General features: G+C 38.3%; 1 protein-coding gene across 5 annotated transcripts in view; it reads left to right on the forward strand.

The window, feature by feature from the left end:
* Positions 1–26931, forward strand: part of PEX5L (peroxisomal biogenesis factor 5-like) — a 100119-nt gene that overhangs the window by 56668 nt on the left and 16520 nt on the right. Inside the window, exons 2-7 of one of the 5 annotated variants that reach the window (XM_014939894.1) lie at positions 4772–4837; positions 6583–6687; positions 19761–19872; positions 21606–21815; positions 22926–23052; positions 24006–24102. In XM_014939894.1, the coding sequence (XP_014795380.1) occupies positions 4772–4837; positions 6583–6687; positions 19761–19872; positions 21606–21815; positions 22926–23052; positions 24006–24102 (717 nt within the window). The remainder of the gene's footprint in view (positions 1–4771; positions 4838–6582; positions 6688–19760; positions 19873–21605; positions 21816–22925; positions 23053–24005; positions 24103–26931) is intronic. The other 4 variants (XM_014939895.1, XM_014939899.1, XM_014939898.1 and 1 more) reach the window with 4 other exon arrangements.

A 26931-nucleotide genomic window follows, 5' to 3' on the forward strand; every position in this document is an offset into this window, starting at 1 on the left:
CACATTAAAAAAAACTCCACCTCTTAGTATTTTCACTGTTTTCCCTAAACAATCCTTTCTTACAAAAGCACAAGCTACATATATATTTTTCCAAGTGTCCTGTTTACTCAGCCTACCATTGGTTCTGTGTGTAGTCCAGCTGTGGCATTACATCTTGAACAGCATTAGCACTAATACAGAACCTCTACATGTCCACAGATTACTTATAATCCAAACTGATTTTACCTGTATTAAACGGTTTACTCATCATTCTGGATTAACATCATCAGTGTCCGGGGGAGGATGCAAAAGAATTGAAAAATCATTTCAACTTCTACCCCCAAAAATAACAAATTCTAGATTTTTGAAGAGAAAGCATTTAATAATTCTTAGCTAGAGTTTTAAAATCAAATGCTGAAATCTTCACTGTCTCTTAAATCAAAATTCTCAACGATTCTTACTGATGGTCAAACTTCTAGCCCCCAAATTATGCATAGAATGAACTAAACTAACTAATTCTTAAGGCATAGTAAGAAGAATACATGGAAGGGGGCATGCTTCTGTATGCTGACAGCAAATCTTAAAGATTTATAAAAAATTTATATTTTTAGATTTATTCCATTCAGTACTTTCTCACTGATGTGATTTTTTGACAAAGTACCCCAGTTCCAGCACAGATACATCACTCCGTGCAGTATTGCTTCTTTATTAGGAAGTGGAATTTAAATTATCATGGGAAAACAACAGATAAAATGTAATGTAATTACAGTAAAATGTAACTTCTTTGCACAAAACTGCAAGTCATACCAGGGGAACTTGTTTCATCGGTAATATTACATGTATCAAAGTAGCAATTCAGACTTAACTGTATGGCCTTTAATCTTACTATGTTTGTCCAAGTTCTCTGTACGTTTTATGAAACAAATCCATTAAAAATTGTGTAGCAGATTTCAGAGGTGAGGAACCCCTAACACGTTAGAAAACAAGACATTGTGTGCTAGAAGTGAGAAACACACATAATTTACACATCACATGTGCAGTAAACACACATTTAAACAATGGACAGTACATTACTCACCAACCTGTTTATTTAAAAAGTGACCTGAGCTTCTTGAGTTTCACTTGAATTGGCACTAGAAATACCTTATTCTAATTCAGTACATGCATTACTAGAGTCACAAACTAAATCTGCTGTTATTATGTATATGTTACAATTGGGGCTCGTGATACTGAAGTCAACATAAAATGAACTCCAGTTGAGAGAGTGAAAATATTTTAGTATCAACTCTCTGTGAAGACCAAAGTCGAGACTGGCAGATGCTAAACCCAATGATTTCACAATGTTCCTTGACACAGACTAAGCAGAGATGAAAGAAATTCTACAGCTGTTCCCTGAAGTTTTTGAAGTCAAATAGCATCGTGCAGTCAAAAGACTTGCCCCTTTGATAACGCAGTTCCAAATTATCAAGAAGTCAATCAAATAAGTGCTAAAAAAGATAGTTTCTGCATATTCACAATGGCCTTATTAAAAGATGACGCGTACACAGAATGAAAAGGACTGCAAAGGTCCTCCCAACCCTGCTGTCACAAGCAGCTGCATTATATAATTTGTTCATAAAAGAACCAGAACCTTAAACAACCTTTAAGTAGTTGGTTCTGTCCCAGACCTCGCTCTGCTGGCACTTACCAACCTTGCTCTATGTTCCAGGCTGGATTTACTGTTTACAGCTGGGTCATTATTGTCTCAACGTTAGAAAGTGTTACCTTGCTCAGAAGATACACTCCCTGGTACATGCCCAATAAAACTTTTTGACTTAAAAGAAACAAGGGAGTTTCACTCCATCTTCCTCCTATTAGCCTGCAAGAATCATACTAGTTTATAGAGAACAAGTTAGATCTGATATAGCAAAATTTTTCGTTTAAATATCCATCTTGTATCGGTTCATAAAACTGCCTCATCATATGGTTGCTCATTATTCGTAATGATGTATAAGATGCAAGGTATAACACCATTAGGAAACAGTAGAAAAGAATAGATGATGAAAAGATAGACACATGGAAAAAAGCACAAATAGTAAAGCCTAAGAAGGGAAAAATGTAAAGTACTAAACACAGATCCTACATGAAATTAAGAGCTCTCAGTTGTTTTGTGGACACTAGAACTCTCACGGTACTGGTGCAATAGCTGCGCATCCTCATTTTCAGCAGTAAAAAAGTTAACACTGCATAATTTCAAACAATAAAGTCAAGTTCATCCCTTCATTTTTATTTTTAAATTGCACAAACCACAAAGATTTGTGGTGCATAAATCCATTTTATATAGGCTGCTTAATTGGAACCGTAAATCTGATCTATCAGCTGCCTGGGGATGTAGAGAGCAGCCAAACTCCCCAAGTTCACCACATCCAGGAGCTCTGTCTCTTCTTTCTCCCAACACAGAGGGACTCCAGCTACCGTAACTACAAGTTACCACTAAGGCATCTTTCAGAAAGTTTGCTTTAAAAAAACCTCTCCCCAAACTATTAACACTATTAAAAAAGTAGATCAAAACTTCAAGGTATTCTGAACTGAAAAATACGCAGTCAGATTTTTTTGTTGTTTTGTTTTTAAACGCACCTCAATTCAATAGGCCGATGTGAAAAGTTGAGGATAGCAGGTCACTTTTTTGGGATTTCTGTTCATAAATACAGCAAGTTGTTACTTTCCTTCTCCTCAACTAGAAAGGAGAGATGCCACAGGAGATCAGTAATCACATCATACACGTACTAGCGCTGCCTGCATAGCACTTTTTTCTATCAATGTCTTTATGAGGGAAGCTGTGTTTAAAACTTCTATTTTACAAAAGCTTAAATTTAAACATGCCTGTCTTGAGATTTCTTTCTGTTCACTTTCTCAAAAGAAGAAGTGGTATAAATATTCCTGAAAGGTGAATTTGGGACTGCAGTACCTTAAATATTAATCAAAAGTAAACTTCTAATTACGTTATGGATTTAGAAAAATCCTTTTATTGCACAGAAGATGACAAAGAATTTCTATAATTAATCATTATAGCCTAAATACTGCTGTCAAAATATTAAATATTTAAAAGAACTTGCCATTGGCTTTTCATATATAAGAACAAACGCGCAAACAGCTGTAATGAAGAAAAGAATTACATAGTATTTCATCAAACAGTAACGTCCACCACGTCTGACCACATATTCTTTCTACCTGACCTGCCCACCATGACTTGATGGAGATCTATTGGTCCCACATATTTAAAGAAGAACAGGTTTTTCAGACATGAGCATCACATGCATCACTGATTTAAAACCCCAAAGCTGTATGCCTCACTAGAAATTTACATTAACGTGCTCTCACAGTAGCTTAATTAAATACTCACTGAGTGCCACATGTAAATAGTGTGACTTGTACAGAATTTAATTTGGAACTATTCAGAAACATCAGCTGCAAAAAAATAGAGTATTTTCTTATAAAGTCCTGCCAAATCAGCGCATTCCTTTGAAAACGTCTATTACTGTCCATTATCTGATCCCAAGGGATAAACCTAGAGAAACCGTTATTAAATTTTGAACCAATTCTATTATAAATATTTAGCATCATGGGAATATTCGGAGCTCTCCTCTTTATTTTGCTCTTGAGATCACCTAAAGGAACTGTCCAGTTTTAAACATATCAAATAACAAAATACTGGCATCTTTCTTACTTTTTCTTGAGCAGTATGTTCTATGACAGCAATAAGATTTTCCTTCATCAATTAGTGTTTATCTTGATTTGTACAAAGGTTGTCGTGCTCTGCATCACAATAGTTTCCCTCTATATATTGCAGACAAACAGGGAACGAGGAAATTCACTTACTAAATTATTAAAGTGTTGTTTACGTGAGAAAAATAACTTACCTTGCAAATCTGTGCTATCATCAAACTGCTCATTTTAAAGACCTTGCAAGTGTAAAATTAGCTGTTACAGAATTACAGGGTTTGAGCACTAAGGTACTGTAAGAGATAAATACATACAGCAAGCCAAAACACTAAAAAAAAAAACCACTTAACATTGAAGGAGGCCAAGTAAATAGTAACTTTTTTTTTTTAAAGAACAATCCCTCAATATTTATTGTAATAAATGTGCTAGAGATTATAATTTCAGCTGCAGTTCACAACAGTAACAAGGTTGTCCTAATCACAAACAAGCTTTTTTTACTTCTCTCCAATTCTCTGCCTAATCACTTCATAGGCAAGGAATGAGTACATTAGTATTCACAATAGCAAATAGAGACCAAAATTTTCAAGCTTCCACACCTTACGTTGGCCAAAGTCCATTTTTAGTCACCAGCATAAAAAAAAAAATCAATGGATTTTCCAATTAATTGATCACCTGTGTATCACTCCACCAACGTCTCAGAATTTAGCCTACTTCACTGCAGTGTCTCTCTCTCTCTGGTATCCAGGAATTTGCATATTAACTTTGAGTTTCAGAATAATGTTTTTCATACCAGTAGCCAGAACTAAATCTACCTGATTTACATGTAAGTCTTTTAGGAAAGCTAAAAGAAAGCCCTAATAGAAAAAAAAAGTCATATCAAACCAGTTGCTTTGACTAGCAGATATACAAAGTCTGCTCATAAAAGGTAGCAGAGAGATATTAATCAGGTTATTATTCGACATTGTACTGTAGCCACTTTAAACTGCTGAGAGAGATGATCTATGGTACCAACCACTCCCAGGGGTTTGCAGAGTGATGTTTATGAAAGCTTAAAAGCAGGCACTAATACGAGTATCATGACTCTTTTCAGGCAGTAGGTGAAACCTTGAAGAAAAAGTGGCTCTGTCTTCAAAAAAGTGACCTGACCTTTGCTTTGGTGGGTTTTTACTCTGCAAGAAATAAAAAGCACTGCATGCTTTCCAATGCATCCCTTCTAGCTGATAAACTATTTTGTTCTATCACTCAGCACAAAAGGACTACCTTTTATAAAGATCAAATAGCATGTTGTTAGAGCTAGCTAATGAGAGCTCCACACCTCATGCTAGAAACAAGCTCCATAGACCTGGAACATCTCATACGAATCATGAACAAAGTCAATATGCAATTGGCCAAGAACCTTTGATATGCTTACTAATTAGAAGTAATTCTCATTGAACTAAATATATTTCATTTTTACAATGACTTTGCAGTTCTTGGGATATCAAAGGCATCACAAATCCAGCATGCTTATCATTTATGACACTTCTGCTCTGAGATTCTCTTGCAGCATGCAAAGAACTCTGTAGGGTAACTGTAATGTGTTGCACAAGCAAACTAACCTAACGGTGACCTGCTGATTAATCAAATCTGTTCAAAACCCACAACAGAATATAATGGTTTTACCTGCAATTGATGAAATGTTTCTGAAACAAGTTGTAGTTCAGTGTAAGCAGTAGTGTTGGGTGGGTTTTTTTTTATTGGACACAGAATACAGTGCTAGTGAAAGTAATTCTAGTATATGATGTAGTAGTGAAGAACCCCTTCTAGCAGTAGACTTTGAAGTATTTAAATATATTTAATTTTAGCGTAAAATGCTGCTTTTATGGAGCCAGATCCTGCAGTCTTTGCACAGCTAAAACTTCCACAGAAATCAATGGGAGCTTTTTAAGTATAAAAATAAGGACATACCCAGGGCCAGGAGTGTAATACAGTTCTGCTGTTATGCTTTATCCATAACGCTCAGACTTTCTGTCACTTGCAAGAGTATAAGAAATCAAAATACAGAAATCCATGTGAAGTCAACAAGATAAATACCCTTTTTAAATAAAAAGTATGGCTTCAGAAAGAGTATGGCACAAAGTGTTTTCGTTTGGCTACAATCTTAAAATTAAATATCGTTAAAACATTTTAACTTCGTCTTGAATATTTACAATATATTAAGTGAATTTTACGAACAGTTAAGTTTAAAAATTCTTAAAGTTCAACAGTAATGACCTTTTTTTTGGAGAACTGTAGCAATGCCTATGATGGCAGAATTTGGCTCCATATAATCTGTTAGCAAAAACCAGACTGTTTATCTTACGTAAAGTGTTTATTTTAAAATGTTATCAGAGCTATAAACACTGTGGGCCAGCCCTACAACAGGTTATACTTACAAATTTCAGGGAGCGTTTGCCTTAGTGAACTATAAGGTTCTGTGCTTTTTTTGCAAAATCAGCTTGATGCTATTTTTAAGCACAAGAAAGGTGCTTTGGATATAAATTTTTGGGTTACAAATTAAATCAAGGGGCTGACCCTGCAAGACCTTACTCTTATGGAGGTCCTATCCTGCAGGAGGTCCAAATCCTTCTGTTGGCACTGGAGTGTTTCCAGCCAGCCTTGCCCCAGCGAGGAAGGGCCGTATTCCCGTTGACTTCAATGGGGCAACCCTACCGAGTCACGAGACTACGGCCAAACCCCAACCACAATGACAACGAATGGGTTCACAGATAAATCATTATTATTATTATTAAACAGTGTTTGTGTATTCTGCTTTCAACTAGGCTTTGCTTCCAGCCATGAACGCCAAGGACTGGCTGGTTGCGGGGTGTGATGTTGGGACGCGGTTGCTGACTGGCGCCATTGTTGATTTCGCTGTTGTAGGGGAAAGGCTCTAGGGCGGCAGATAAGGCTGTTGCCATGGTGATGAAGGAGATTCCGAGGGAGGAGTCTGCAGAAGAAAAGCCCCTCCTTACTATGACATCACAGGTGGGCAGAGCGCGGGGCTCTGAGGAGGCGAGAACGCGGCACACCAGGGTTTCCCCTTGGTGGAACCCATCAGCTCCAGGGTCTCACATCAACCTCACCGTCCTTCCTCACCCACGGGGGGAAAAAACAGGGGTTTAGATGTTTTGATGTGAAAACCAACAAAAACACGTTTTTCCCCCCCAGTAAAGGGGTCTGTAGAAAGTACAGTCTACGGCAGTCAGCAGAAAGTTATTTAAAACCTGTTTAAAGTTTCAATTATAACTCATGCCATCAATGTCCACTCCACAAACACTCATTTGCAATACATATATAAAATATTCCTACTCAATGCATATATAAAATAAGAAACAACTGCTTCGAAACACTATCATTTTCAATCTCTCTCACTGGGATTCTCCTCCTGGTCCAGGTCAGAACATGTTATTTTGCACACCCCATTCCTTTTATTTCTCCAACTCCAGTCAAAGGAAGGACGTAACATCATCACACTAAACCTTGCACCTTCGAGGGGCCATCAAGCCTTAGGTGGTTTCTACAGTTTCTTAGAGACAGTGACTCAACAGTAAAACTTCCATCTCAATACAAGAGTGGATTTTATTCCCTCCTGCCACTCTCACACATTAACTTGTTCCCCAAACAAGTGCATTAGGCTTACTGTTAATACTTAGCACACACAAGTTTTTCCTACTCATTGGGGGTTTAATGAAAGAAATCTCACCACAGAAGTTGTTCTTCTGTGAGAGCCCTCAACAAAATCCCCAGTGGTGCTTTATTCCTTCCACGTTTTAGCATAACAGCTCCTGTCATTTTTGAAAGCATCTGAGACACACACAAGGCCAGCACATCCTCCTGTTATAGGGCATCACAGGTTATAGAAACATCTACTACTTTGGGAACCAGGTCTAGGCCACCTCCTCCTCAGCCCCTGTTGAACACCATGTTTTGCCTGTGGAGAACTCTAATGTCTACGAAGCAGTTGCACAAAGGAAAAGGATGCTCTCTTTAAGGCATCATTTCTAATTTTCTACTAAGTGATTAGGAAACAATTAGCAACCAACATAAAATGCTGCCTCCTCTACATCCCCCCCAAAAAAACTGCAAAACTTCCAATGGCTTCAACAGGGCCAGGGGTTCAGCCTGGGTTCATCAAGTGTTTAACACACCATTTGTGGTGGTTGTCAGTCTATTCAGCAATAGTCCATGACCAATTTGTGAGTGAAATGCTTGTGTCTGTCAGTCAGTGTAATTTCTGCCACTAAACACAAATACCTACTTCCCTGCTATGCACCAAAGGGGTGCAGAAGCCAAAAGGAAGCAGAATCAAGTGAAAAAGTGAGTATTTGCCATAACCATCTCTGCATGGTGTATGTGTGCTGTGCAGTTACGTGACCATATGGCATACATCATTCGTGCCCTAATTGTCTGGCTGCAGTGTTGTTTTGAGATGCTTCCTCTTTGCTGTGTCCATGCAAACCTCTCATTCAGAGTCTATATTGTGATATACATTTAGCCATCACCATCCAAGTGTTTGTCTCCACTCTTGACATGATGAAACAGATGGATGTGGTTGCTGCTCATGGGGTTAAACACACACAAATACCAAATTGGCTGCAAACAAGTTTCCCAAACCAGATGGAATTGGGTCATGGGAATAGGGCCTGGTCCTTCCAAAGTTACCACCACCGAACCCCATACAGGCACCTGATATCTTAGGAAGGAATTATATACATTAAGTACCTATGTTGCTGCATCCCCTACAAGTAACTACACAAGAAACCTGCAAATAAAACACAAGGATCAAGCCCAGATAGAGAATTGGCTTTTCTAAAAGTTGCATCCCTACAAGTAGCTACGCAAGAAACCTGCAAATAAAATGCAAGGATCGAGCCCAGATAGAGAATTGGCTTTTCTAAAAGGAGGGGAAAAAAAAAAAAAATGACATCTCCCCCTTCCAAACATCCTTGATTAACGGAGGATTAATTATGTCTGGCCGTGGAAGCAGACTCCATAGGAAGCATCAGGTAAATCTGATACACGAAGAAAAGACTAAATCTTCATTTTGAGAGAAACAGTGATAATGTACAGAGGCCCCTGAAAAAAATGACATCTCCCCCTTCCAAACATCCTTGATTAACGGAGGATTAATTATGTCTGGCCGTGGAAGCAGACTCCATAGGAAGCATCAGGTAAATCTGATACACGAAGAAAAGACTAAATCTTCATTTTGAGAGAAACAGTGATAATGTACAGAGGCCCCTGAGTTTATATTATTAAAGATGTCTCTTTTACTCTGAAAAACGCTAAAAACATACCCAACACAGAACAAATCAGACAAACAGTTGTATTTCATTGTGATGCTCCTAGCAAACCCCTCTTTCTAAAATAGGACACATTTGTTAACAAAAATACTGTGAATTAAGTTTTAATGAAGCTTCCGGTTCACAAATTATTGTATATCATCAGGTATTATTTTATATCATCACATCTGGAGGCAAATCTTCAAATAACATAAACCAAAAAGGTATTACAGACTCCAGTGGGTCTATGCCAATATATAGCAACTGGGAATCCTGACCATAATTCCAGCAGTAACTGGATATTACAATAAGCAGAAGGTTATTCTTGATAATTGAACAGACCTTCAAGAATCTTTTTTTTTTTTTAATCTCTCAGTTATTTTCTATGAAAGTCACTTTATTGGGGTGAGAAAGCATTCGCATTCCAGCAGTAACTGGATACTACAATAAGCAGAGGGTTATTCTTCATGATTGAACAGGCCTTCAAGAATCTTTTTATTTTTTTAGTCTCTCAATTACTTTCTGCAAGTCACTTTATTGGGGTGAGAAAGCATTCGGTAGTTGCCAAATTTAACACTACAAGCATCAACAGAGAGTGAGCTTTCAGTCTGAATGGGATTTTGTAGAACATAACTCTGTAGCATGTTGCTGCCTCCCTTTTTCTTTAAGATAATTCACAAGAGACTGGAACAAATAAAAGAGGTATTTTTTAATATGAACAGAACCTAGAAATAGTTGCCAAATTTAACACTATAAGCATCAACAGAGAGTAAGCTTTCAGTCCGAATGGGATTTTGTAGAACATAACTCTATATCATGGTGCTGCCTCCTTTTTTTCTTTAAGATAATTCAGAAGAATAAACAAATAAAACAGGTATTTTTTAATATGAACAGAACCTAGAAAAAGTGGAAGAAAGTTTGCTGAAAGTTCAAAGGTTACCTGGAAGTTAAGCTATTAGCAATATACTTCTAATTGAGGCAGAAAAATAAGTGAGAAAAAATGTGCATAAAGGTTTGATTTGAATTTCAAAATAAAATTTTTGTTTAACCTCTTCAGAGCTTCTTTGCATTTGTCAGGAGCAAAAAAGCTCACTTCAGAATTACTTTCTAATGAGAAATTTAAACCTAAATATCCCTTGGAGTCAAAGTTTAATTGTAGAGTCAGCTATGAAATTCCCAATTTACTACAGGTCAGTGAACTTCAAAAGATCCAACTCCATCAAGTACTTCGATCCACACTTACACTTTAAAATATGATTAACTGCTTTATTGAGCAGTAAAAAAAAGTGCATGCTTAATTGCCTTGCCAGCCTGATTTGAAACAAACAAATCTCACAGTGTCACAGGAGTTATTTGCCCCAGATCCATCACACCTAATTTAGATTCTTCACTGCAATACATAAATTGGAAAGCTGGTAGGATCCCAATAAAGATAGCAGAAAGAAATAAGACCTGCAGGACATAATTCATGTCCAGAATGATCCTGTGGCAAACATACTCTGGTGTTATATGGAACAGAAATGGGAGTTCATGAAAAATTCACCAGTAAATAAAAAGAAATTCAAAGTATATGTTGAAAGCTATCCTGACTTCTGTTTATAACTGAAAAACATAAAATCATACAATAAGATATTTCTATTCACTCTGAGGGTGGTGAGAGCCTGGCCCAGGTTGCCCAGAGAAGCTGTGGCTGCCCCATCCCTGGAGGGGTTCAAGGGCAGGCTGGAGGGGGCTTGGAGCAACCTGGTCTGGTGGGAGGTGTCCCTGCCCAGGGCAGGGGGTTGGGACTGGATGATCTTTAAGGTCCCTTCCAACCCAAACCATTCTGTGTTTCTATGCTGAAATTCATCCTTTCCCATGAAAAAAGCAAGCTACAATGCACAAGTTGTCAAAAAAGATATATGTTTCATGACTACACCCCAATTAACTCCACCAGATGCTTAAGAGATTGTTTTTAATAGTCTCTCTCTGAGGTATTAGTTAGCATTCAGGAATATTTTTTATTTTTTTTAAAAGTGAACTTCATTTGCATGCCATTTGTTGATCCACACACATTTGTATTTGCTCAAGGACTTGAGTAAAATCCTCAAACACTTCCAATGCCTAAATCCCACTGATTGGGTTTTTTTTTTTCCTTAGTTCATTGGACTTTGTTTTGTTCTGGGGTTTTGGTTGGATTTTTTATTGTTGGGTTTTTTTTTTTTCCTTTCTTTTTAAACTCCAATAGGAAATCTTGCAAATGCTTCCTTTCAACTTTTTAAAGGAAACAGTAAAATTAGCAAATATTCTGCTCCCAATTTAATATATTTTCTCATGTTTATATTGAAGATTCACTACATGAATTTGATGCCATAATCATAATTTTACATATAAAAAGTTAACAGTCCCACTTGATCAACTGCGTTCATTCTAAGCTTCTTAGTATTAGACTTGCATTGATTCACAGCCCACTCCATAAATGTTTACTAAATAACATTATAACTGAGTGGCAGAAAGTTAAAGTGACTGTTTAGCTTCTGTTCTCTTTTATACCAACCTAAATCACAATTAACTCAATTTTAACTAATTCATATACACTAATGAGAAAAAAGACAAAAATCATGCCAGTTTTTGATAATGACAATAATTAAGTTTGGACTACAATAATTCACTGTACATTCCAGTTTTCTCTAAGAACAGTGGCAATTTCTTCACTGATTTTAGGAGCACTAGACTTGAGATCATATTTTTCAATATTTTTTTTAAGAATTCAGTATTTTCCACACATCTCAAAGCTGTCTTGTTTGATTTATTATATTTTTTTTAGTAGTTTAGCAGGGGATTCTTATTAAGTTTTACTGATAACTCGTTCATCTATTATTAAAACAATATAAAAAATGGAAATACAAAATAACAAAATTCATAAATGCATGCTTACTAGTACAAATATTGATTGATTCTTTACCTCTAAGTTAAATACTGCTCCACACTATTATTGCTTTTAGGGTAGTACGCATAATTTTGACAGAAATATTCTCATGAGTATAATAAAGTTGCCTTGACAATATGCCTAAAAGTCATACATTGGCTGCTTGCCTAAAATTATACAGATTTCTCTGACACATAAATTAAATACACTTTCCATGAAATAACAGTTTTAATTTGAAATTACCATGGGACATAAGAGTGTAATTTTTTTCATAAAATATAAAGTTAACTGTACTGTTTCATACATTTTAAAATGCCTTACCATTCCATAAGCACAGAAGGATTTGCACAAACATTTTTTGTAAATAATATATTATGCCAGTCTAACTTTTTTAAAATACGACATATTTACAAATAGCAGTTAATTGTCAGAAATTTGTTGGTTCTTCATTCACGAATACTCTAAGGAAAAATATACTGTCCTGTTAAAGATCTGCAAGCCACGTACTACATATTCAATGAACGTGCTGTTCATTGTGAAACTGTTCCAAATTCAAAGTCCAGAAAAATCCACAAACAGCTTTCCAGTCTCAAGCTTTTCAATCTGCAAAAACCTTTTCAAAGCAAACGCACACACCGTGACAGAGCCCTACGGAGAAAGGCTGTATAACTTAACGAGGAATTATGATTGCTTCCTGTGACTGCCCACAGTAAGGCATCCAAACCCACAACCTCACTCTAGATACACTACAAAACTCTATTTTAGAAGAAAAATCCACAGAAAGGACAAGAAAATTCTGTGTGATCTAAGTAATCACAGCCTCTATGCAAAGATACAGCAAGGGCACGGTAAAAGATGAATTTTGTTGCATGGGAAGTCAACAAAGGGCATTTTCAACACAGCTGGAGATGGAATGGCATAAGCTTTACAGAAATTAAATTCTGTGACAAGCCCTGATATATTTAATATTGTTAATGCTCTCATCTTCATCTTTACAGTCCTCATGCTGCTGTAGCATGAAGATCTGGTCTTTAAAAAGTGGCTGTGCATCTTTCACCTAAATTGACATTTGATCATACACGATACTCAGAGTAGTGCACGAGGCTGTATGCAACTCTTCAGCTTATCTACACATCACAGGTGGGTCACAAAGAATTTGCACATGCAGCTCAGTTCCATAACCTGCAGCCTTTACTTTCAACTAATGAAAAACACTAAATAATTTTCTAATATTTTGTAAGAAGTCATCATAGCTGCCCGCAGAGTACAAATGTAATACCAATGTGAGTGAAACAGGACTCCTCGAGTTTCTCTCCTCTGCACCTTATCTAAAAACATTTGAGAGCTGCAGTTCTCAACCTCAGACTTCCTCTTCAGAGTTGCCTTGCTAAAAGTAATTTCAATGAATAATCCAGAAACTATAATCAAGCATCATGAGTTACCATGTGTTCCCCGCAGATATTGTCAGGACACTTGTGCCTCCTCCCACAGTATAGGTTTCTTCAGGACTTCTCAGATAACTGGATTCTGTAGCCTTCCTGTTCTACCAGACTTTCCTAACCTGCATTTACCCACTTTACAAGTCAGATTTGTTAGTCCCTCAACTAACCAGCAGGCCAGCTTAGGAGTGCAGACTAGGTACTTGAATAAACATCACAGAAATAATTTCTTTAAAGGAGTATTTTCAATTTCGTAGTGACTATACCAATTCAAGGATCTCTAAGCATCTGTGATGAGTTATATTTTGTAATTTCTTAGCGACTATACCACTTCAAGGATCTCTAAGCATCTGTGATGAGTTAATTTTGTCTTTGATCAGTGTTGCAGAGTAGTCCTCCAGTTCAGACAGTGATATGGGGAAGGGAAGAGGCTAAAAGACAAATCACAGGGTAACACCTCAAAGACAAGGCACAACCAAGTGAGGGAAAAATAAATAAATAAACAAAATCTTTAAACACCAGGGAGGCGAGGCACTTCAGTTTAGTAAACAGCTTCCCTTATTTAAAAGGCATGTAGAGCATGCAGATATTAATGCAACAGACAGATTTACAGTAAATCACCTTTTTACATGAGTAGTAGAGGCCAAATTGTCAGTCACAGTCAAAATTTGACAAGAGCAACTTTCCTCTGCCTCCCCCCATGGCTCTGATCCAGCGAGACTGTTGAGCACATGCTTAACCTTGAGTTTTGCAGGACAGGTTTAAGTGCTTTGCTGGAGCGAAGCCAAAAATGCAGAAGCCAGGTACAACTAACAATTCCCATGTTTAGTTCCCTTCAGCCAGACCAAGAGGAGCAGAGGGAAGGAGATGGAGAACTGTGAGATACTTAGTTCTACCTTGCAAAAATAAAGCATAACTTGTGTAGGTCAGCACTTACAAACACAAATAGGATGCTCCTGTGACACTGCAATCACAGCAGGAGTTATCACCACCCAATGCAACTGCCATTTACGAAGACACAAATAAGCACGTTATAATTTACTGATTTAGACATCAAGCATAGGTTTTAAACAACACAGCTGGCATGTGAATTTAAATTCAATTCAATAGGGTGTAAATCCAATACAGTTTCTGTAGTAATCCCCCCTCAGCTTCTCTGGCTTCACACAAACCCTCTCTCAGCTGTTTGCAATAAGCCCCAGGGGGTCACTCAGCTTGTATGATTTCAGGTAAATTATTGTCACCTCTGACTCACAGGCCACTCCACACACCTCCTACCACTTAGCAACACAGCACCCCTTACCACCTGCTGAGCAAGACCAGTGGTCTTCAGGGAGGCAGCAACACCAAAGGGCTTTTTGCAGGAGGGTCAAATGAGTTTATCTCCATTTTAGATCTTCTCACAACTCACATTAGGTGGAATTCAGTTTTACTGTGTGCCCTGTGAATTGATTCTCTCTTCTTATGAAACTCGGATATGCAGCTGGCATGTCAGTTTTGTTGGGACATAAATTCACACAAAAGTGACAGATTAATATGACCCTGGCACAAGAGCAATGCAAAGAGTCAAGTAGCCATCACACTTACTTATACAACAGCAAATCAAGTGTGTGAGATAATCTGGATTGTGAAATGTTTATAACCATTCTAGGAAAGTGGGTGAAGAAAAACAATTCGTACAATTTGAACTTTTAGCATGAGACTAGTGATTTTGTCAGGGGTTCCCTTTACAAACCTCCCTCAGAGAGAAGAAAAGCAAGTATTCCACTTCTTATCCTGCCAAGATAATGATCCACAGACACTACCGTCAGGTCAGTAATTCCAGTTATGCTCTAGAGAACAGTAACCTCAAATTCTAGTTGTGGTTTGCATTTCTCAGCTTTTAGAAATAGATAGTTACTGGAAGTGAATTCACTTTTTTCCTCTTACCCTTGTGAGCATCACCAAAGATCACAATGTGCCAGATGTCTGCAGACAACCCATCCATTAAGAAACCACTGCTGTGTATCATATAAATTAATTAGGGACTGAAGTTCATGCTTTAGTAGATGCCACTGGTTAAGTTAAAAGAACAATACATTAACTAACTACTCAAATAAGTCTCCTTCGCCTGTTCTGTCCAGTCTCACCCAAGCAGCAGACAAGTTACTCAGAGTAAAATTCAAAAATACAATTTTTCCATTAGAAAATCTGAGGTCAAAGGATCCTGCTTTCTCCCATGCTCGTTACCACACATTCATTACCACACATCAAGCTTTCTAGGTCAGACCATTTCCCTGATACACACCAATCTCACCCTCACCACCACACAAGCCAGTACAGCAGAAGGTGTAAAAGCCCAGGAGCAGCCTTGCTGCTGAACTGTACAGGGGATTACCCATTAGTAGTCTGGTGCTTCCTAAATTAGTGCCTTGAGTAATTCAGTCAGCCTCAGGTGACAAAAATGGGTAGAATCCAATCCAACTAACTTGGGTAGCTAATTGCATCTAAATTTTCGGTGCCTCTTGAACCAGTCCTTCTAAAATAAATTCCATATATAGCCAGTAGGAAAGCTAGGTGCCTTTGAGAGCCTCCTGAGGGACAGCCTAAATTAGGCAGGCAGGATCTCCCTCTGGAGTGGCTTTTCTAGGCATTTCTCTCTCCCTACTGAACATGGTGGGAATTTAGGCACTTAATTTAAGAGAACTAGTTCACTATGTGCTCAAAACATAGGTGCTAATTAGCTGCCTATGCCTGACTAGAACCCCCCAATTCAGATTCCAAACAATTTATCTTGAAGACCAGCATTATGTTATGCCCTACTAACATTAAAAAAACCCATAAACAAACAAACCAGCATGCATGGCTCACCACAAACAGATCTAGATCAGGAAGGTAGTAAGAGAGTGTATAAATATGGGATGTCAGGACCATACCTTTCTGATGGCCTCGGCACGCTCCAGCACTCCCACAGCAAAAGCCCAGTGCTCTAAGAAGAGAAAGCAGTCAAAGCACTTGTAGCCATGAGCAGGGCAGGATGTGCAAGTGAATATTATCAACTGTACATGTGACACTAGGTAAGAAGTTGGTCCTATCCTCTGTTCCCCTGAGCACCGGCTGTTCTCCAGCTCCTTCTGCCTTAAGGCCAAACTAAGCAGCTCCATGGAACTTTTTCACAACAGAGCTCTGTCAGCTGCCCACCCCCTTAAAAAATTAATAAATAAAATACAGGCTACTCCCTAAGTGTTTCATAACTCTTACTACAACACAGGATGTAGACTGGGAGCAAAGCAAACCCAAAGCCATAGCAGTTGCTGTGTACATAATAATCTCACTCACATTATCTCCAGCACAATAAAACACACCAACACCATCACAGCAAGAGGTACTTGCATTAAAACTACAAGCCAAATGTCCCAAAGGTAAGCAAAAAGCAAGCTTTTACAGGACAGCAGAGCTGCCCCATGGTAGCAGCTGTAGGCTCGCTTTGCCCCATGGAGGCTCCAGGCCTGAGGAGAGGCGCTGGGGTGAGGCTTCAGGCAGGGCCCTCCTGTGGGGACAGCGGTAGACAAGAAGTCCTGACAGGATTTTGGGGTGGCTGCATGGCAGAGGTGCAGGCTGAAGGAAGCTGAGACCAGGCTGGATATTAACTAGAGGGAAGAAATCCCTGTCATGGCCCCGCCTCCCTTTCCAGGAGCCAGCACAGCACCTCTTCCACAGCAATGTCTCCCTCAAACCCCAACACACCCACGCCCAGGAACACCAAGGGTTTGATTATTTTGACCCCAAACCAGTTGCTCCAGCACAATTCACTGGGCTTCCACCTACCCTTCAACTCCTGAGGAGCGCCCAGAAGGAGAACCACCATGAGCTGCCTCTTCCTCCTCTTCTCACAGCAGCTCTGGGGGCAGCACAGAGACCCCACCCAAACTGGACAAAGGACAATTCAGCACCAAAGGCAGCTGCAGGAAATAAACTACATCAGCTGAATAAATGCAGACCAGCTGGGGAGGGTGACGGGACAGAAAATAGAGCTCAGGTGGTTCTCCTCAGGGCCTGTGCTGAGGGGTAACACAGCAGACATGGCCTCCAACACAACATCTCCACCTGGGCCAGCCTCTGTGATCCGTCTCAGATCTCTGCTTAAATAAACCTCCTTTTGAGTAAATTTAAGCAGTGGGGCTCATATCAGCCATCACATGACAGTATAGAATCATAGAATCATAGATTCCAGTATAGAATCATAGAATTAGTATCACCAAAAGCCCCATATATACGCTTTCTGGAACAACAAAAAAACACCCTTTTCTGTGGTGCTGCCCAACAGCAGAAGTCAGTCAGAAAACTCATTTTAATTTCAGAGTATTCTATACTCTGGGTGCATCTCTTCAGATGTCTTAGTAATAGGGAGTATCACCCTCCACAGATTTTAGATATCCTTTGGTTAAGGCAGTGTGTGGGGGGGTGTTCTTTAATTAAAATGGCTTTTATTAGGAAAAATTAAGTTCTCAGAGACATTATGAGAATTTATGGCACTCCCTGGGTAAATTAGCGCTCAGAAATCAACAGTTTTGCAGGCTTTTGGTGCCTGTACGGATCTCCCAGGCACGAGCCCGGCGCCGGGTGACGATGGGACACTTTTCTTCATTTCCCTTTGCTTCTTCTTGTCTGCAATGTAGAGATAATGCTCCTCGGCGCTGCGGTGGTGCCAGGCTTGATTCATGAATGTTTTAAAGCATTCTGTGATATTCGCCCTGAAAGGTGCTTGAGAACCATAAATTATTACTTTAATATAGATAATAGTTTTCATCTCATGAATGTTTTATAGCGCTACTCCAAATTCATGCCTGATCTAACTCTAATAACTTGAGCAGAGTTAAACTAGGGATGAATTTGGTACGATATATGAGGCAGCAAAATGAAATTCCAAGTGTGAGAGCGAGGACTTGCCAAGTGGCACTGCGTACACAGAAATGTCACAAACCTGCCCCACTGCCTGCTTACCTCCACCAAAAACATCACCTCTTGGCATTCTTTAAGGTCTGATTCCTCATGAAATGTCTGCTTCACGACAAAACATATTTTTCTAATACGTTCTATGGCAGTGCACACATAGTTTGTGTTTACTAAGAATTAGCAGACTCGGTAATGTATTTGCTGTCTGTTTTGACGCAGATTTTTCAGTTGAAGGCAGATTATTTCTCACAGGAGCAATGCTTTTAAGCTCCTACAGCTTCCAGTCTTTAGTCATGGGAGCACAGGACATGGGACCGGGAGGGATCCTCTGGGCCACAGTCCACTTCTCAGAAGCAATCACATTATAAGCAGCTGTGGAGAAAGCTTGTCAAAAGCCATTTAGAATAGTTAGGCTTTTTGTCTCTCTACCCTATAAAAAATGCTGTTCATACACTCCACCTCTGTGATAGTTGGATTCTTTTAATTCCCAGACCAGATCTATTCATGGCCAGTTTAGATCTCTTTGTTGTGGTGCCAGCCTTTCTCAATAGCTGAAATAACTTTCCTCCTCCAATGTCATCTGACCGCTCTCCCTGTATGTATACATGAAGAAAAATTATATTCTTACTCAATCTTCATTTTGTTAGCCTAAGAAAGTCAAACTCGTTTAGTCTCCCTGTAAAACGTATTCCTTATTCCTCTGCTCATTTGGGAGGCCCATCTCTGATGAATTTAGTGTATATGTTCAAAAAGTAAGAGAGTCAGAGAAGAGGAACCTGCTTGTTTTCTAATTAAACAAAAATGCTGTAAATGCAGCAGAAAGAAGACCCAATTTAGTAAAAATTAAATCTTGTGTTTGCTGGCAAAATTGATGAAGTGGATATTGCCGCCAATCTTCTTTCAGTTTGATGGTAGAATTTTATCAAGGGACTTTGAACAATACACTGCTGGTATCAAACTAATGAGGGCCTGTTGCTGAGCGGGCCTTTGTTACATAAACAACACAATAAAGAAATTTCTAGGGATGTGATAACAAGCTTTGAAAAGCAAAAAAATATTTGCTAGACATCTGCCACTTCATACTTTTCTTGAACCCTGGAGAAATCCAGATTTTTGTTGATTCTAGTCTCCTTGCCCTCCTGCGCTTAGTCTCCTGGTGACAGAGAAGCCCAACTTCACCCATCAATTTGGAGGGAGTTACATCAGGCCTTGTATACTTTAGCCCTATAAGCAAGAGTAGGCAACAATAGCAATGGGAAAATCACCCTGCTGCTTTATTTTTGTGCAATTTGTAAAACTAGAATATGATTTTGCCCCAAAAGAGTCACTAAAGTTTTTCATTTTAAGCCCAGAGCTATTTGTACATCTTCTAATTGCAATATCCTACTGTCTCCCAATCAAAACTAAAGCGCGTGATAGTGTGAGAATATGTTTTATTTCTTTGAATTCTGCACCCAAGTGAACTCTGTGACCCTGGGTTTGTTTTCTTGCCAGCTGGTGAACGAGCAACAAGAAAGCAGACCCCTTCTGAGCCCCTCCATTGACGACTTTCTCTGTGAAACTAAACCAGAAGCTGTTGCAAGGCCTGTAACTTCAAATACTGCAGGTAAACAAAGTTCTTCACTGTCCAGCACCAGAGAGAAATACTTTTAGTATTATCTTAATTATGGTATATTTTTGTCAAGTGATTTCTCGATTTCTTACTGTTTGCACAAAATTATAAGCTGGTATTAAATTATAATTGCTTGACCTAATAGTAGAGAAAAGTTTGTTCGTTACATTTGAGGGCAAATCTGATGTGATGCAAATTCCAGCAGATCTCTGGGGCTGAATTCAAGGGAACTTGTTTCAGTTCAATGGGAAGCACATACTGTCTTGACCAATTCTCAGTCTTTGTTTTTGTAAAACTTTAACCTATGGGTAAGCCACATTTAGTCTGGTTTTAACCAAACCCATTTGTTGCTCCAGAAAGATTTTCTTTAATAAAAACTCGAATGGGATGTCAGAGAAAAGAGAAGAGATACCAAAACAGTTTATCCAGGCTGCATTTGGACACTTTATCCATGAAGGGATCGAACACATTTCTTAGCTCCTTTGCATTGCAGTGAGATAGTAGAACTGATAATAAAAAGTAAAAGTGAATCTTGAAAGCCTTTTGAATTATATTGAATTGTATTTGAAGTATATTGCCCTTTGGAAGTGTTTTTAGAAACTGGCCTCCTCCCATTCGGTGTTTGTGCAAAGGTAATCAAAGCAGTTGAGCAGATCAACCAAGATACAATAAAATCAGCACAGTGCTACTAGGTTCTGTTTCTATCCCATAAAATGAATTGGTTTGTTAGAAGCCATTTAATTAAAATCTATACACATACAAATTATTAAAATGATTAACTGACAGCTGGATAATTATCTTCACATCTAATTAATATGTGTCTAAAACAGTATGCAAGTTCTAATAACAAAACCTGGAACACTGAATTAAATAATAATTGTAAATAATATGATTTCCTTTTATATATAGCCAAAGATATTACAGGGATGAATAGAAATATTTCAGGTTGTTTAAGAGTGGTGTCTTTTGTAAGAAAGTAAGTATCTGTAGATCTGCCTTGAACATCAATCAGATTTGGGGGGGTTAATTAGATTTATTTAATAACAAACCAAAAATTTCTTATGAAGACTGATGAAATTCAGTGATTTACCAAGAACACAGGTAATGCACTGCAAGAGATAATATAAATTGATCTGTCAAAAACATTTACCCTATAAAATTATGATAAAGAGGGAGTTTTTCTATCTTTTATGTGCTAAAGAATTTTAAATGTTATTTTTTAAGCAACTCTTAAATAAAGAACTCAGACTGAACATGCCTTTCATAGTGATATAGTCCTTAATAGAAATAGCAGTAGAATTTATAACTATAGTCACTATTTGTCCCCTAAAAGATAAACAGCAACAACAGTAGAAACCATTACTAAACACTCCACTATTCCTTCGTGACCCAAGAATTTCTCCTCAGCTTTGTCCATAATGGCACGTGGCACCACAGTAGTGCCCAAAGCAGCTGTTACCAGCACTTGAGAAACCATAAAATTAAACCAATTCTTATCTAAAAGGTCAGTTGTCCAGGGAACCCTCACACAGAAGAAAATCTGTGGAGTAAGGCCACAGCCTTAAGACCTAAGATGTCTTTAAGATTTTCAGAGGAAAAGCCTTTTATGCAAATCAAGCTTTTTTCAACTGCATCCAGTTAGTAATTTTTTTTCCAATTAAAACAAATTTTAAAAAGTGAACTATTTGCATTAAACCAACATTAAATTCTAACATTTTGTCTCTAAGTATTATCAGCAGGTCTGGATCTCTTGGATCTTAGTGAACCTGTCTTACAATCCCAAAACAAAGTAAAGAAATCAGAGACTCCATCAAGAAGCGAAGGCTTAAAAGCTTCAGCCCACAGAAAGAAGACAGACAATTCTGACCTTATCAGTGTGGATACTGAGCAGAAAGCCCAGACTGTCAGAGTTTCAGACAAGTCTTCACTAGATTTAGGTAAGAGTGTAGCTATTTTATGAGTGCTACAGAGCCTTGCTTAGCACAAGTCACTCCTCCCTACTATCACAAAATAACGAGCAACGCCAGATTTTTTTTGTTGCACCTCATTTTAGCAGGGAGTGGAACCCTCCTTCCACGTTATAAACCACTTAAAACACTTCATCACTGCAAACACATTTTGCTTTTGCCTTTGCCATTTTACCTATTAAGTTGTCAGTAAATGTGCAAATAAAGTTTTGAAAGGATTTTTTCAAAAAATAATTTAATCAGGGTCAGTAAAATGGTAGAAAAATCTATAGGGGTATGATGGGGAACTGGTAAAGTCCATAATGGACGTCCTTTTCAGAACTGCAGATGTCAGAAATATATATGATATTTGTAAATATTGCTTTATCTATGCATACGAGGGAAAAAAAATCCATTCTTGACAAAAGAGCTATATTTGTACGGATTGAAAAAAAAAAAATCCCAGGCACAACTCTATATCTGCCAAGCATGATCTATAGATGAGCTTTGGAAAAGGTGAATTTAATTTAGTTCCATCCAAACTAAATTACTTGCACTGCGACTGAGAAATTTGCAAGGTAAATGTAATTTATACCAAGGTAGCAAATTTTCCACTCAACGGCACAGGAATTCCTTTAGAGAACTTTATCTTCAACGAGGAGCTGAACATTTGATTTTTGCAAAGCAAGTGTGACACATGACTGAATAATAGCAGTTGCTGTCACAGTCATTTTTAAATGGTAGTCACTAAAAGAAGTTGTATTTTAAAGATTTGACTACAATTAGGAAATTAAAAATATCCTAAACTATCAAATACTTACTATAATTTTATCAAAATATCTACAACATACAAATAACTGATTTTAAGCTGAGAGTTCCACTGACATTCTCACCATTAATGCTAATGCATTTAGAAAAATGTTGTGAATTCTCAAGTATTTTCACAGAATATCAGCCAGAAACGTGCACAGCATTTCTGTGCGTTGGACCTTAACTAAAATACAGTCTTTGGTGGCACCATTTTCACTATAACCTACATCTAACAGAGTTTTCTGCAGCAGTTTCTTTAAAAGATTCACCTTTTCTTTTCTTATCTTTCAGTGGATATTCAGACACAGCTTGAGAAATGGGATGACGTCAATTTTCATGGAGAAAGGAGTAGCAAGGTCCACCCTTCTGCAGAGCGAACATCAGCATCATCCAGAGCTCCATCAAAAGAGCTTTTATGGTACAACTTTTTGCTTTCCTTACAAAACCATTTCCAGTGCAGCTCTTGGAATTCAGAGGAGTGCTCGCTTGATGACAAGCCATATTATTAGATCTGTTATGATTACATTAAGTGTGTTCAAACAGACATTATGGACAATGTATCATAAGTAAGAACACTATAAAATGGCATTTTGCCACCAATTTTTCATGTTGTGAAAAGTAGCGGGTGCAATTACTAAATAAATGGTGGTGAGAGTTCTGCAGAGGCACCCAGTGAGCCAAAACCAACAACAAACGTGACTAAAATGAGTAGAACTGGATACTTGGCAGTGATCTGAGAGTCACTGGGTATCCAGTGGATTTTGGTTTTACTACCAAGAGGGCAGAATTTCTGCGTATAACTGGAAGAGGCAAGATAAAATACCCGGCTAAGTACTAATTTTCATGCAGTTCAATGTTCCCTAAAACTGCAGGGGATGTAAAGGAGGGAAGAATCAGACTTTGCCCTTGGGAACAGTTCATGTAGATTAATTCTGCTGCCTTCTTGATATGCAAGCAACACTCATTCACTACATTAGGCATGACCATAATTAGCATTTTCATACACTAGAAGCAGTTTTCTGACCAAATACTGCTTATCCTGTATCTTAACCTGCCCTTTATCTGTGGGTTTCACTAACTTAGAGCTTTACACAAGTTTTGCTCAGTGAGTTTGATTTTGGTCCTCCAGGGTTTCATTGTCTAGGAAGAAAGAATTTTAAGATATTGAGGCACAAAAATGCACGTATGCCAAGGTGAAGTCTTGTACTCTTGTACTCTGTTAAAGGAAATAACCTAATTGATCAGTATGTGCTTATGAAGCTGAAAGAGAGAAGGCAGCGTGTCTTAGTTGCAGTGATGAGTCTGTAAATCATCATTTCCAGGTCAGGCAGTGTGTCTTAGTGTGATGAGTCTGTAAATCATCATTTCCAGGTCCACAGAAAACAGATCCCAGTCGGAGCTGGCTAACGTCAAGAGTGCCTTGGACTCTGATTCAACCTCAGAATTAGAACTTGCACCTGCAACACAGGTAAAAGGATCTGGAAGATTTATTAATAATAAAAAGGCAAGTAGGAATTGTCCCACTGGCTAACCATTCACATTCTGGAAGAACTGCTCAAGAGATACTTTCAGGACCATTAGTTAAAAGACTCATACTGCCAAATATTGACACAGCTTCCAATTAAGATGTTCTGAAACTAACTTAAGGCTGTCAGCATCTCAAACATTCAGAGTTTAATACTACAGTGAACTGTGACCTTCCTGTACAGAGAGAAAGACTTCAAACTACAATTTACAGCATCATCTTGTTTCCCTTCTTCCAGTTCTGAAATTCATACTCCTAATGGTTCCTTCTCCCTGTTGTGTATCTCTTCACAAGGTCTCTTGGTCAATCAGGAATCCCCAGAATTGAGAAATGGCTAAGGAATACAGGAAGGAATCATTAGTCCAATGTTCATGAGCAGTTTGTCTCCACAAGTGGGAGATGGATGTGGGAGGCTTTTTTCTGCTGGAAAAGGAACTCTAAGAGGAGAGGGCTCTGGGCTGAAAGTCTGCAGATTTGCCCAGTTCTGCTGTCATATCACATGTTGGACAGGACCTTCCTTGTGGAAATGATTACTTGGAGTTTTAGATACGTGTGTATATGTGTAAACATATATTTATATATGCATTCACATAGACCACGCTGCTTATGCACCTTCTCTCCTGCTGCTTATTTTTTAACTGAAAAATTTCACGTTCAGCCAATGCCACTGGCAGGGGGAAGAGAGAGTTGTTTGGTGGATTCACTTTTAGTTGAAAATAATTTTCTCCTTTTCTGCAGCTATTTTTAGGCTTGGAATTCAAAACCTTTCTGTCAGATGGAAAATCTGGAAATTAATGGAAAATAATAGCCTCGTTTGAAAATGGAAGAATCTGACAGTAAAATGCCAAATGTCTTTTCCTGAGATTACGCACCATTCTGTATCATCTATAGAATATCAGGGTGTGTTTCAGTTAGGAGAAAAGTCTCCTTTGCTTCCCTGCTGCCTCTACATTACAAACAGGACCTTTTGTGTCCCTTTGGAAGCCTAACACTAGCTGTAATCATGATATCTTGCCTTTCTGTACAATAGATTTATACATCTCAGTAATGGAAAAGAGCTACTGCATAATGCCATCCACTTGAGATGGACGGTGTGTTTTCACATGCTTTGTCCAGCTCATCTTTAAGTACCTCTAACCCCTTTTAGGAGGCTGTTCCTCAGCCTGATAGATCTAAATGCCAGGAAGTTTGTGATCGGCTGAGATGTGTGTAAATCAGGTAGACAGTCACAGAATTTAAGTGCTGTGGCTTTCTGTAAAAGCAGTTACAAATTTAGTATATCACATCTCTACTTTATATGGCCTATTTCCTGTTTATCTTCCACTAGAATAACTGAGGAAGGAAAAATCCACATTTTAATTCAGTATAAGTTCAGTCAGTTGAGGCTCCATACTCTGTTGTAAAATGAAAAAAAAATTGAAGTTGAATCAGGCAACTTGAGAAAGAAGCAGAGTCGAAAATTCTTCCCTGTTGTTCTGGTGCATTTCATGCTTTGTTTTGTTTTATCATAAGTTGCTTTTTTTCAAACTTGCAATCCATTCAACTCTGTTGTAAAATGAAAAAAAAATTGAAGTTGAATCAGGCAACTTGAAAAAGAAGCAGAGTCTAAAATTCTTCCCTGTTGTTCTGGTGCACTTCATGCTTTGTTTTGTTTTATTTGCTTTTTTTCAAACTTGCAATCCATTCAAGTCATGAAATGTTGTTAAACTGGGAATTAGTAGTGCAGAGAAACGACCCGAACCGAGATTGCGTTGTTATTTTAGGTAGTTTACTTAGAAATTCAGTATTTTCATTCACTGCCTTCTTCATCCTGCTTGCACTTGGGCTGCCAAAGGTGTCAGCTCCCACCAAACAGGCTCATCTGTCTTGACCGAGTTCTTAATCTGCTTGTAAAAGAAATCACGTTAGAGCTTTTATCAAAGCATATGTTTTCCATACTTTGTCCTCTATAGATCCTGTCTGTCTCATTTCAGGGTAACCTTTGCATTGGCAACAGATTCTGCCGTATCCTAAAATTTCCTCTTGTCAAGCTTGCTGCAGTTTTCCATCAGCAATTTCCCAGACAATCACCTTCATCGCTCATCTTTGACACCTTAGATTTGGTTCCTCAGAGTGAAATACTAAGTAACTAGGTCATGTTTTCAATAAAATTATGCAATCTTCTTAACAAAACCCTGTGTTTACCGGCACGTGTGCCAGTACAAAATCACAAAGGCGTGCTTTGAATTACTGAGGAAGGAGGTTGTTGGAAGGGGCAGTACCATGGTGGCTGTCGTTGGATGTGGCCCTCTCGCTTCTCAGTCTTCTCCTCACATCACACGTCACCTGTGACTCACTCTTAAACTGCACTGGCCCAGAGGATCTCTGTTCTTTCTTTTCTCTGCCATTCTGGAAAGTTCCTTGTTAGGCTTTTGTTAGTACTGAGATATCCTACAGTGTTTGGGGTTTTTTGAAGGTTTCTTTTTTTCTCTTGTAATTACAAACTGCAGAGGGAGAGAACATGTTCCATCATATGTGCGTAAAGTCTGCTCATGTTTTAACTTTCTAAATGCCTCCCTGGGAATTTTAGGTAGTTCATGGCTCACTCAGAATGCATACAAAAATACCCTGACATGCTAAAAAACTGCTCCGAATATGTCAGCACTCTTAGACAGAGATAGAGCACTCTTAGACAGAGATAGAGCACAAAGCCTGTAAACCTTAAAAATCCACACTTTTGGGCAGCAATATTTAGAATGCAAAATTTATTCCCCGCTTCTCCCAAACAGCTAC

Source organism: Calidris pugnax, unplaced genomic scaffold, assembly GCF_001431845.1.
Source record: "Calidris pugnax isolate Ruff unplaced genomic scaffold, ASM143184v1 scaffold94, whole genome shotgun sequence".
NCBI classification, from domain to species: domain Eukaryota; kingdom Metazoa; phylum Chordata; class Aves; order Charadriiformes; family Scolopacidae; genus Calidris; species Calidris pugnax.